The sequence below is a fragment of the Callorhinchus milii genome, unplaced genomic scaffold (assembly GCF_018977255.1).
Source record: "Callorhinchus milii isolate IMCB2004 unplaced genomic scaffold, IMCB_Cmil_1.0 Scaffold7, whole genome shotgun sequence".
Lineage (NCBI taxonomy): Eukaryota > Metazoa > Chordata > Chondrichthyes > Chimaeriformes > Callorhinchidae > Callorhinchus > Callorhinchus milii.
The window spans coordinates 27076148-27089055 of record NW_024704748.1 but is presented as its reverse complement, the minus strand read 5'-3'; the positions used below and the strand labels follow the sequence as shown (position 1 = coordinate 27089055).

The 12908-nt window shown below is 54.4% G+C and overlaps 3 protein-coding genes across 3 annotated transcripts in view; all 3 read left to right on the top strand.

Moving 5' to 3' along the window:
• The first annotated feature begins 158 nt into the window (after positions 1 to 158).
• exosc1 (exosome component 1) lies at positions 159 to 5235 on the top strand. The gene is made up of 8 exons (XM_007905670.2): positions 159 to 232; positions 811 to 926; positions 2070 to 2144; positions 2567 to 2655; positions 3487 to 3520; positions 3622 to 3672; positions 4348 to 4432; positions 4887 to 5235. The coding sequence occupies exons 1-8, from the start codon at positions 205 to 207 to the stop codon at positions 4991 to 4993; spliced, it is 585 nt and encodes a 194-aa protein (XP_007903861.1). The 5' UTR covers positions 159 to 204; the 3' UTR covers positions 4994 to 5235.
• A 933-nt stretch (positions 5236 to 6168) lies between these two features.
• Positions 6169 to 12908, top strand: part of zdhhc16b (zinc finger DHHC-type palmitoyltransferase 16b) — a 12806-nt gene continuing 6066 nt past the window's right edge. The window contains exon 1 of the mRNA XM_042337038.1: positions 6169 to 6284. The gene's annotated coding sequence lies outside the window, so the exon portion shown is untranslated. The remainder of the gene's footprint in view (positions 6285 to 12908) is intronic.
• Positions 9881 to 11661, top strand: LOC121849473 (palmitoyltransferase ZDHHC16-like; the record flags this gene model as incomplete). The annotated part of the gene is made up of 4 exons (XM_042336868.1): positions 9881 to 9990; positions 10419 to 10542; positions 11036 to 11106; positions 11199 to 11661. Coding segments are annotated over 4 exons (417 nt in total), but the record flags the coding sequence as incomplete, so codon positions are not given.

Below are 12908 nucleotides of genomic sequence, written 5' to 3'. Positions count from 1 at the left end.
GCGCCTCTCTGCCCCCTCCCCCCCCCCCTCCTCGCGCGCACATGCCAACCCTGGTGATGGTTGGTGTGGAAGGGGCGGACCAGGTACGGGGCGGGGCTATCTAGGGGGGCGGGGCAGGCACGGGGCGGGGCTATCTGGGGGCGGGGCTATCTGGGGGGGCGGGGCTACCCGGGGTCAGGGATCAAACTCCCCGCACAGAGAAACATGGCGCCGCTCAAGCTCTGCATTCCCGGTACGGCCCCCGGTACACAGAGGCCTCCAGTGCAGCCCCGTCTCCCACTGAGATGGCGTTCCGGGGCCCACAGCCCCGAGAGCGAGTGGCCTGTGACTGGAGTCCGGCACAGCCCGAATACGGCTCCATTTGGGGCTCAGCTGTGGTCAGTCAGTGCCTCTCACACCGGCTCTCAGGGCACCGGTTCCTGAGGAATAGCCCAACAACACGTGACATTTACACAGCGCCTTCCATGTCCGGAGGGACGTCCCGAGGCGCTGGACAGTTGGCTTTGGCTTTGGGATCGGAAGGGGGTGGAGGGCGGGGAGGGGGGGGGAGGGGGTGGAGGGCGCAGAGGTGGGGGAGGGTGACCTGAGGCGCAGTCGAAGGGCAGGGTCTATGAGACATGTCTTGAAGGAGGTCAAGGGGGGAGCGAGGCCAAGCGACTGGGCTGGAGTTCCAAAGGTGGGGGCAGAGAGGCTGAAGGCCTGACCGCCCAATGGTGGGGCGGGCCAGGCCGGGTGGGTGACGTCCGGGCGCACAGCACGGGCTGGGGGGGGGGGTCCGAGCACTGATGTGAGTCACTTGTGCCGCCACAGGGGAGAGGTTGTGTAGTATAGAGGACGGCACTCCGACCAGCGGCACCTACTCCAGGCACGGCTACATCTTCGCCTCTCTGGCCGGCTATGTAGTGAAGAAGAACGACAATGGCCCGGTAAGCACAGAGAGGAGCTGTACTCACCCACTGCTGTGGTTCCGTCCTTCAGATGAGATATTAAACCAAGGTCTATTCAGGTGGACATTAAAGATCCCGCAGCGCTATTTGAAAAGAGACAGCAGTTTCTCTCTCCCAGTGTCACTCACGCCACGGCTGTTTATGAGACACTGCTTCACACATCTGGCTGCTCTGTTTCTCCTGCAAAAATACACAGTCACCACACCACAGTATATTCTGTAAAATGCTTTGAGATGTCTCAATGCACACAAAATACACAGTCAATCCACTTTAGAATATATTCTCAATATATATATTGAGACATCTCAAAGATGTGGGGGAGGGGACACACTAATACAACAACAACGTGCACTTATATAGCGCCCTCCACGTAGGTTCCTCTGGCTCCGGTCTGCTCCACGTCCCCCGCCCCAACCGCCCTACTATCGGTGGTCGGGCCTTCAGCCTCTCAGCCCCCAGGCTCTGGAACTCCATCCCCCAGTGCCTTCGCCGCTTCCTCCCTTTCCTCCTTCAAGGCCGGTCTCAAAACCTTTCTCTTTGACCGAGCCTTCAGCTCCCCTCTCGACTCTCTTCCTCCTCCTCGCTCCCTCCCTTCCCTCCCCTCACCCTGACCATTTCCCCCCTCCTCTCTCCCTCCCTTCCCTCCCCTCACCCTGACCATTTCCCCCCTGCTCGGGTCATGACCCAACTGTGCAGCGCCTTGGGACGTCCTCCTGACGTGAAAGGCGCTCTATAAATGGAATCTTGTTGTTGTTGTTGTTGTTGTTAGTGTCTCAGAGCTCTTAACAGTGGCAGAGCCTGATTCCGAGCCAGGGAGATGGTGGGGGAGGTGGTCGTAACCACGGTCGAAGAGGAAGGTTTTCAGATGGGACTTGAGAGAGGGAGGGGGCAAGGAGGAGGGATTGAGGGAGAGTGTACCAGAGTTTTGGGGTGCAGTGGCTGAAAGCGCGACCTCGGATGGTGGGGCGGAGGGTGCAAGGGACGAGCAGGAGGCTGGTGCCAGTCGAGCGGAGGCGCCAAGTGGTGGATTGGGGAGTGAGGAGGTTGGAGAGGTAGGAAGTTGCCAGAGAGTGAAGGGATTGGTAGTCTAAAAGGCTGATGTGGTGCTGTTGGTTCCGGCAGGTACCGGCGATCTCAGTTGTGCGGGACACAGAGGCTCAGCTCCTCCCGGAGGTTGGAGTGGTGGTCACGTGTAAGGTAAGAACACGCGCTCCAGGGTCTGCACGGGGACAGTTTTGCAAGAGTGTTCCAGGGAATCGCCCTCCTCCAGCTCAGCCAGTCGCACGTTTGCATCCGGGTCAGTGGGTTCGAACTCCACCTGAACCTTGAGCTCACAGTCCAGGCTGACGCTCCAGCACAGTAATGGGGGACGCTGCGTTGTCAGAGGTGCCATCCTTTAAATGTGACGTTAAACCGTGATGCTCTCTTTACTCTGTGTGCGTATCTCCAGCTAAAAGCAGGGCAGGCTGGCTCATAACTAACACCTCACTGCTGGCTTTTGGATTGGATTTATCACTGTGTAAATCATCCGGGTGGCTGTGTGCCCGAACCCCAGTCACTGTGGCCAAACAAAAGTTTTAAGAATATTATCCTTGTATTTTTTGGGGTTTTGAAACCAGGTGACCAGCATCAACCCCCGGTTTGCGAAGGTTTCCATTCTGTACGTGGGGTCCACTCCGCTGAAGGGGGCTTTCAGAGGAACCATAAGGTAACAGAAAAGCATTGTCTCAAGACCCTGCTCTTCCTACCGCGCCTTCGGCCACCCTCCTACCCCTACGCTTCCTGCCCTCCACCCTCTCTGATCCCAACCCACTGCTCAGGTCCAAATCCCTGATTGTCCAGTGCCTTGCGTCATCCCGATGCGAAAGGCACTGTGTAAATGTAATTTGTTGTTGTTGTATTACTTCTTGTAGTTCCTTCTTACTTCAGCTCTCCGAGACACTGCCCCTGCGAAGGGCACTAAATAAATGCAACTTGTTGTTGATGTTCTGTAGCTCAGTGGTAGAGCACTCGCCTCGCAAGTGAGAGGATCTGGGTTCGATTCCCGGACAGGATGAAACTTTAGGCAAGTTTCCTTACTCCATACGCCTGTTTACCGAGCAATAAGTAGGAACCTGGTTGTTAGTTGATTGACAGATTGCTTTTCTGGGAGTAATCCTTCAAAAAAATAATAATACGGTCACTCAATGCACGACTTTTTGGGGTCACTACTGTGTGCAATTGGCTGCCACATTTTGTCCACAAATATACAGTCAATTCACTTTAGATGTATTTTCTGTGAAGCGTTTGAGATGTCTCGAAGACATGATCAGGCGCTATATCAAATGCAAGAATCATTATTATTATGGTGAAGAATTCAAGACAGTAAATGGTGCAGATAAACAAAGGCGGGGGAACAGAAGGTCAGGAGGACAGACATTCAGATTGAACAACTTCACACAGAGAGAGGAGTGAATCCTGAACAGACAAACACAGGAGCTCAGGTTAACATCTCGTGGTTCATGGTTGTGATCAGGAAATAACTTTGTGTTTTTCACAGGAGAGAAGACATTCGAGCCACGGAGAAAGACAAGGTGTGTTTTTATCTTCCTTTCTTTCTCTCACTTGCTCATTCTGCCCTGAACACAGAATGCGTTGCTGGCTTCACTAATTACCTGTCCCCTCCCGCCCACAGCTTGAAATCTACAAGTGTTTCCGACCTGGGGACATCGTGCTGGCCAAAGTGGTATCCTTTTCTGTGGAGGCTGTGCCTTTGCTAACTGGCCAGCATTGTAGTGTTGAAATCAAACTAGCTCTAGCTTGCTGCCCTCCCCCGTGCCACTAATTATCCATTAAGCGCAGAGTCCTGTAGCTCAGTGGTTAGAGCACTCGCCTCGCAAGCGAAAGGTCCCAGGTTTGATTCCCGGGCAGAGCAAAACCTTAGGCAAATATTCTTACTCCACACACCTCTGTTTGCCTAGCAGTAAGTCGGAACCCGTTGTTTGTCGATTGACAGATTGCTTTCCTGGGATAATAATCCCTTCAAAAAAATGGGTCAATCAATCCACGACTGTTTGTGAGACACTGCTGTGCGCAATTAGCTGCTGCGTTTCTTTCACAAAATATGCAGTCAATTCACTTTAAAATATATTTTTTGAAGCGCTTTGAGACGTCTTGAAGACGTGATAAGGAGCTATATCAAACCCAAGGATTATTATTGTTGGAAATTTGCCAATTCGCCTGTCATTTGCCTCTTGGCGGTGTGTGTTTGCATTAACAATAGTCACAACAGACAGTAGTGACTGTTGCAGAGTGAGACGCCTCGTGGGGTGGGTGTGAATGCCGGACTTCTTCCTGAGCGAGGAGGGATTATATTGCGCTCCAGTGACTGATGCACTTTCCTTAGCGTCTCTGTCTCAAGATCTCACTGGGCGACGCTCAGTCTAACTACCTGCTGACGACGGCGGAAAATGAGCTGGGGGTGGTGGTGGCCCACAGTGAGGCGGGTAAGGAGCCCAAGCGAGCGGTATCAACACGTGACGGGGGAAGGGAAGAGGGTTTGCGCAGGAGAACATAGACCCCAGAGGAGGCCATTCCTGTCTGCCTGTTAAAAGATCCCACCGCGCTATTCGAAAAGAGAAGGGAGTTTCTCTCTCTCCCCGTGTCCTGGCCAACAATCCCCCAAATAAAATTGGTCACTCACTCCATGGCTATTTGTGAGACACTACTGTGCGCAACTGGCTGCTGCGTTTGCCTACAAAACCGTCACTACACCAATAAAACAAGATTTTTCCTGAAATCCCCGACTCTTGGAAAGGCCGAGACACTACCATTACCGGTGCTCACTGTACGTACTTTGAAGCCCTATGGGTCGACCTATAACCATAGAGGGATGGAAACCCACAGTGTCAGGCGTTGTGAGAAGGGTTACCTGTAGGTGTGTTGCTGTCTCTCTGGCAGGTGCTCAGATGGTGCCGATCAGCTGGTGTGAGATGCAGTGCCCACGGACACACGGCAAGGAGTTCCGCAAAGTCGCTCGAGTCCAGCCCGAGTTCCTGCAGACGTGAGACGGCAGCGGCCGCTGACAGCTCCGTGTGAGGGGGGGGCAAGAAACCCTGCCTGTTCGTGTCCAGCTGAACTGTCTTGAGTGACAAGCCAGCCCAAGCCCCCTCTTCCCACCACACATACCTGTGCTGTCCTGATGCATCAACAAATCTCTATTTCACACCCTCCTCCTATTTCACAGCCCTCCAAATCCCAGCAATTGTTCTTTTTAGAAAATAAAGTGAAGTGTTTTTTTTTAACCTTTGACTGAGCAGGTGTCGCCTGATTATTTTCATGCTGTTTTCCCACTCGGCTGGCAGCTTGGCTCAGTCGCTCGCGTTCGCGCCTTGCGTTCGGAAGCTCGCAGGTCCAAGCCCCGTGCCGGGGACATTGAGCTCGCGGTCCGGGCTGACGCTCCAGCGCAGCACTTGGGGGTAGCGCTGCATTGACGGAGGTGCCGTCCTTCGGATGAAATCTCCATCTGTGTGTGGGAAACTGGTTTGGATACTCTTAAGCCCAGTAACAGGTGTTTGCATGTGCCGGACCCCTGGCTGTAACTCACTCCTGGGGGTGGGGGCATTCTATATGTGGAGTCCTGTAGCTCAGTGGTTAGAGCACTCGCTTTGCAAGTGAGAGACCTGAGGTCAATTCCCGGCAGAGGGCGAAACCTTGGGCAAGTTTCCTTACTCCACACAGAGCCTAATAATAATCCTCCAAAACCAAAAACAATAATAAATTGGTCATTTTCAATCTACGACTGTTTGTGGGACATTGCTGTGCGCAATTGGCTGCTGCGTTCGCCCACAAATATACAGTCAATTCACTTTACAGTGTGTTCTGTGAAGCGCTTTGGGACGTCCTCCCGACGTGAAAAGCGCTATATCAAATGCAAGGATTATTATTATTATTATTATTACCCCCCCCCACCCCCCCCACCCTTGGGTTAGATTCACTCCCCTCCCCCCCACCTTTCTGATCTGAGTGGTCCATCACATCTGGCATCGATTAAGTCCACTTGCCAGGCTCCTCCCGTTGTTCCAGGCACAATTGATCGAGCGAGTGCTGCGCAGGGGATGCTGGGAGTTGTAGTCCCCCCGGCGACCTAGGAGGGGGTGGGTGTCCCGTCTGTTACGTCACAGAAGCCTACAGGTCCCAGAGTTCCCCGCGCGGGGCGCGGCGCGGCCTTCTGCGCAGGCGCGGAGCCTGTCTGGGCTGCTGGCGGCGGGGAAGCAGCTGTGAGCGTCGGCACCAATGCAGCCGCTCAGCCGCCTGCACTGCTGCTGGGAGCGGGGGCGGGAATGCACTGGGGCCAGGTCAGTGCAACAGGACCGCGTACTCATGGGGGTCATGGGGGTAAACATTATACACATATGTTCAGGGCTTTTCCCCTCCAACTGCTGCCTGTGTGTGGGGGGGGGAAGGTCTGTGGGGGGGGGGGCTGTGTGGGGGGGGGTGTGGGGGGGGCTTGTGTGTGGGGGGGGGCTGTGTGTGTGGGGGGCTGTGTGGGGGGGGGCGTGTGGGGGGGGCTGTTGTGTGGGGGCTGTTGTGGGGGGGGCTGTGTGGTGTGTGTGGGGGGGCTGTGTGGGGGGGGCTATGTGTGGGGGGGGCTGTGTGTGTGGGGGGCTATGTGTGGGGGGTGTGGGGGGCGTGTGGGGGGGGGCGTGTGGGGGGGGGCTGTGGGGGGGGCTGGTGTGGGGGGCTTGTGGGGGGGGCTGTGTGGGGGGGGTGCGTGTGTGTGTGTGTGGGTGGGGGCTGTGTGTGTGGGGGTGTGTGTGGGGGGCTGTGTGTGGGGGGGGGGCTGTGTGTGGTGGGAGGAATCAGTCCAGTCAGGTTCTCCTTCCACCACTGCTGATCACCAGCCAGAACCCCCCCCACACACTCCCCTGTGTGTGGACGACAGGTGAAGGCAGAGGATGGGTTTGGGCTGTGATTTCCCCCCCGACACCCAACGCTCACCCCCCAAGTATTAGGCATCAGTTGACTGTTGCCCACCTGCACCTATAATAATAATAATAATAATAATCCTTGCATTTGATATAGCGCTATAGGACTACTACTTTCTGGAATGAGATAAAGAGGAGGCGTTGCTCGAGGGAGAGAGCGCGGGACTTCCGGGATCTTTAAAAAAAGAGAATTTTTAAAAATGTTTTTGAAAAGATCTGGTCACTCAATCCACGACTCTTCGCGGGAGATTACTGAGGGCAACCGTCTCCCGCATCTCACCCACAAGACACACAGTCACTGCACTCCGCGGCATATTCTGTGAAGCGCTTTGAGACGTCTCAAAGACGTGATAAGGTGCTATATCAAATGCAAGGATTATTATTATTATTATTATTACTACTGCACATAAACCAGGATTCCACATGATCCACAGGGTGAGGGGGTTGTGGGGGTGATTGAGAATTTGAGGATAAAACTGGAGGAACTTACCGAGCAGCCGGGGATTAATGATCCTCTCTGGTGCTCCTAATGAAAATGCATTTTATAATCCGCTTTTTTTCCCAGAGTTCGGAGAGGATGAAGTGGGAGGGGAGAGATTCTGTGCGGAATGGATGTTTGGAATTTGCTGGAGATTTACTAAAGCTAAATCTTGTTATTAATTATTTTTAATGCAGTGAATGTGAAGAGTACATCTCTCCACTGGTCAGACAGCCAGGTTAGAGACACAGTAACGCTCCCTCTACACTGTGTGTCCACACTCCCAGGTCAGGGTTAGAGACACAGTAACGCTCCCTCTACACTGTGTGTCCACACTCCCAGGTCAGGGTTAGAGACACAGTAACGCTCCCTCTACACTGTGTGTCCACACTCCCAGGTCAGGGTTAGAGACACAGTAACGCTCCCTCTACACTGTGTGTCCACACTCCCAGGTCAGGGTTAGAGACACAGTAACGCTCCTCTACACTGTGTGTCCACACTCCCAGGTCAGGGTTAGAGACACAGTAACGCTCCTCTACACTGTGTGTCCACACTCCCAGGTCAGGGTTAGAGACACAGTAACGCTCCCTCTACACTGTGTGTCCACACTCCCAGGTCAGGGTTAGAGACACAGTAAAGCTCCTCTACACTGTGTGTCCACACTCCCAGGTCAGGGTTAGAGACACAGTAACGCTCCTCTACACTGTGTGTCCACACTCCCAGGTCAGGGTTAGAGACACAGTAACGCTCCTCTACACTGTGTGTCCACACTCCCAGGTCAGGGTTAGAGACACAGTAAGCTCCTCTACACTGTGTGTCCACACTCCCAGGTCAGGGTTAGAGACACAGTAACGCTCCTCTACACTGTGTGTCCACACTCCCAGGTCAGGGTTAGAGACACAGTAACGCTCCTCTACACTGTGTGTCCACACTCCCAGGTCAGGGTTAGAGACACAGTAACGCTCCTCTACACTGTGTCCACACTCCCAGGTCAGGGTTAGAGACACAGTAACGCTCCTCTACACTGTGTGTCCACACTCCCAGGTCAGGGTTAGAGACACAGTAACGCTCCTCTACACTGTGTGTCCACACTCCCAGGTCAGGGTTAGAGACACAGTAACGCTCCTCTACACTGTGTGTCCACACTCCCAGGTCAGGGTTAGAGACACAGTAACGCTCCCTCTACACTGTGTGTCCACACTCCCAGGTCAGGGTTAGAGACACAGTAAAGCTCCTCTACACTGTGTGTCCACACTCCCAGGTCAGGGTTAGAGACACAGTAAGCTCCTCTACACTGTGTGTCCACACTCCCAGGTCAGGGTTAGAGACACAGTAACGCTCCTCTACACTGTGTGTCCACACTCCCAGGTCAGGGTTAGAGACACAGTAACGCTCCTCTACACTGTGTGTCCACACTCCCAGGTCAGGGTTAGAGACACAGTAACGCTCCTCTACACTGTGTGTCCACACTCCCAGGTCAGGGTTAGAGACACAGTAAAGCTCCTCTACACTGTGTGTCCACACTCCCAGGTCAGGGTTAGAGACACAGTAACGCTCCTCTACACTGTCTGCCCTAAAAAGGCAGCTATGGATGTGGTGATTGTGAGACGTGCAGTGCCGAGGGGGAATCGCTATCCAGTGTTGTGACTGTATTTTGTAAGCAAATGAGGCGGCCAATTTTCACTTCACGACGTCCCTCAAACAGAGGATCATTAATCCGCAGCCGCTCTGCGCATTTCCTCCAGTTTTATCCTCAAATTCTCTGTCAGCCCTCCACGTCCCCTCATTCTGTGGATGATGTGGAATTGTGGTTTGATGTCCGACTTAACAGGGCACAGACGGGAGCTCGGTTTAATGTCTCACCTGGAGGACGGCGTCTCTGACAAAGTGCCGGTCTCCAGCCCCAGGGCCGGAGTGCAGCGTCAGCCTGGACTCAACCCCACACCTGACTGACTCAGAGCCGAGAGTGCGAGTGACTGAGCCCTGAGCTGAGCCAAAGGGAAAAGGATTAGATTGAATCATTTGAGGAGTGGATGGGGCCGGGAAATTAAACTCAATGTGATATACGCGCTAGGGGAGGGGAGGTGGAGTATTGGGGGGGGGGGAGGTGGAGTATTGGGTGGAGGGGGGAGGTGGAGTATTGGGGGGGGGGAGAGGTGGAGTATTGGGTGGGGGGGAGAGGTGGAGTATTGGGTGGGGGGGAGGTGGAGTATTGGTGGAGGGGGAGGTGGAGTATTGGGAGGGGGGGAGGTGGAGTATTAGGGGGGGAGAGGTGGAGTATTGGGTGGAGGGGGAGGTGGAGTATTGGGTGGAGGGGGGAGGTGGAGTATTGGGGGGGGGAGAGTGGAGTATTGGGTGGGGGGGGGAGGTGGAGTATTGGGTGGGGGGGAGAGGTGGAGTATTGGGTGGGGGGGAGAGGTGGAGTATTGGTGGGGGGGAGGGAGTATTGGGTGGGGGGGTGGAGTATGGGGGGGGGGTGTCCAATCTGAACACTGTCCCCCTTGTCCCCACAGCCGGACACACAGACCTCCGCTCCCACTATTTCGTTTCGAGAAAGGGCTTTTCACAAATGCATCATCTACCTCTGGGTCCTGTGCAGGTCAGTGCCGACATCCGCTCCCTGTGTTAGCACCGCGCGCTGTGTAACACACTGTTCCCATCCTCTCACACCCCCCACGCATACACTTCCCGCCCCCCCACCCATGCACACACACGCACCCCCCTCCACCCCCCCGGTGTCCTGGCTGACAATCCCCGAGGTTGTTTGGGGATTAAATTTGGTCATTCTGTCTGGGGGACGCTGCTGTGCACAATTGGCTGCCGCGTTTTGCCCACAAAATACACAGTCGATTCACTTTACAGTGTATCCTGTGAAGCGCTTTGAGACGTCTCGAAGACGTGATCAGGCGCTGTATCAAACGCAGGGATTATTATTATTATTCTCCCTCGCTCGGCCCCGCACTGTGCAGAGCTCAGACACCGTGTCAATGCCGTCGTAAACTGCAGCTGCTGCTCCCCTCCTCACAGCTCGGTGGCCTTGGCCCTCAGTGGGCTGACCCTCTGGCACACTGTCCTGATCCTGCGGGGGGAGACCAGCATCGAGCGGCACATCAACAAGAAGGAGCAGCAGCGGCAGCTCAAGAGAGGCCGGGTGAGTCTGCGGAGAGGAGAGAGTGACAGCTTGGGGGGGCCTCAGCCTGGTGCTCAGTCACTTTGGGTAAACAGCCACAGGGGGTGGGGGCGGTGCTGTGTGTGTTTGGGGGGGTGGCGGGTGCTGTGTGTGTTTGGGAGGCGGGTGCTGTGCGTGTTGGGGGGTGGGAGCGTGCTGTGTGTGTTTGGGGTGGTGTGCTGTGTGTGTTTGGGGGGTGCTGTGTGTGTTTGGGGGGCGGGTGCTGTGTGTGTTTGGGGGGGTGCTGTGTGTGTTTGGGGGGGTGGAGCGGGTGCTGTGTGTGTTTGGGGGGGGTGCTGTGTGTGTTTGGGGGGGGTGCTGTGTGTGTTTGGGGGGGTGGGAGCGGGTGCTGTGTGTGTTTGGGGGTGCTGTGTGTGTTTGGGGGGGGGTGGGAGCGGGGCGGAATGGTTTTAGACAAAGGTCTCGGTGCTGACATTACCTCTCTCTCTGTGGTCGTCTCCCCCCCCCCCCCCAGGTTTTTCGGAACCCCTTTAATGCCGGCAAGTTAAACAACTTGAAACTGTTTCTCGGCATCGAAAAGAGGAGGTAAGACAGTCACTGACTGACAGGACACCGTCTTACACACACTCACACACACACACTGGGGCGTTGGCAGTGACAGACTCTCTGTGTTTCAGGCACTGGCTGACCCGGGTGCTGCTCCCCTCCTCTCACCCTCCGCACGGGGACGGCCTGACATGGAAGCTCCCGCAGAGCCTGGAGACAGAGCGCACGGTCCTGGCTATTTAAGTGGGAAGAGAATGCGGGAGGAACTCCTGCGTGTGGGGAGGAGAGAGAGAGAGAGAGAGAGCGAGCAGCGCGTGTGTCTGGATCTTCTCACCTGATCTCAGGGTGAGGGAGGGACCCACGTGGTCAGTGATTGGGGGTCACAGCAACAAGACTGACCCCCACCTGCAGCAGCAAGAGCACCGCTGAGCTGCGACCACACTGTGGCGGAGCAGGGGGAAGCTGGTCGGACTGAATTGAACAGGACTGTTAAAATTTTTTTTTAAACAAGACATTTTTTCGCCTGTCTCTTTGCCCTTTGGCCTGTTCCTCTCTCTGTACAATGTTTGTTTAACAAGATTTATTGGATTCAGAGACACTTTTTTTTAATGCAGAGGATAACTAGTTCCTTTCCTCCCTCCACTGTCTTGTCTGTCTGTCTGACTGACGTTGAACTGGGAAAGTGCTTGTGTCCGGAGTGAAGAACCTCGTGTTTAAGTCCCTGGATTGGAATGGAGGGGGACAACTGACCTGAGCTTGCAGCAAACTCGTCCAATTTAAGTCGTTTAGTGGTCAGAGCACTTTCCTCGCAAGCGAGAGGACCTGGATTCGATTGCCAGGTGGGACGAACCCTAGCAGTAAGTAGAAACCCGGTTGTTAGTCAGATCCAGAGTAATAATGCTTTCCAAAAAAAAAAAAAATTTGGTCACTCAATCCACCACTGTTTGTGGGACACTATCTGTGCAATTGACTGCCGTGTTTCGCCCACAAAATATATTAAATGCAAGGATTATAATTATCCCCAAACATTGGGCCGAACCCATTCCCTCCCACTGCACACAATCCCAATGAACCAAACCTCTTCCCATTGGATTCACTCCCAATGGAGGGAACCCTATCCCAATCACCTCCTGGTTTCTCGATGCCTTTTCCCCCTCATCGGGTCCAACCTCTGATCCTGTACCCAGTGAGTCTGAATCAGGAGTAAAAACAGGCTGATGCCACCCCCTCCACCCCCCACCCACACTGCCTCCCACCCCCTCACCCAAACTGTCCTCACGCTGATTGTCTGTAGTTTGGGGGTCTGTAAACAGTCAAGTGGAGGGGATCATCACTAATTATTAAAGCCCGTGTTCCCCGGTGAAAGCAATATTGTACAAATCACTCAGTCTCAGTGTAAGGTTTCTATTAAAGGCCATTGTTATATTGGAGAATAAATGCTGTGATAAAGCAATTACTGAGAAACTTTTCTACTCTGGGACCCTGGAGTGCAGGAAAGGGAATGAAAAGTTTAACTATCAGACACAATGGAGAGAGAGACAGAGAGGAGGGAATGGGGTTAGAGTAGAGAGCTCCAGTGGGGGAGCGAGCCCCAGCACAGATACGATGGGGAGAGAGAGAGCGGGGAATGGGGTTAGAGTAGAGAGCGCCAGTGGGGGAGCGAGCCCCAGCACAGACACGATGGGGAGAGAGAGAGAGAGCAGGGATGGGGTTAGAGTAGAGAGCTCCAGTGGGGCAATGAGCACCAGGAGAGAGGGATAGAATTTTACAACACAGAATCAGGTGTAGTCTTATTATGGGACGAGATAACAAGGGTCTCGCTGACCCCCACCCCCTCTCCC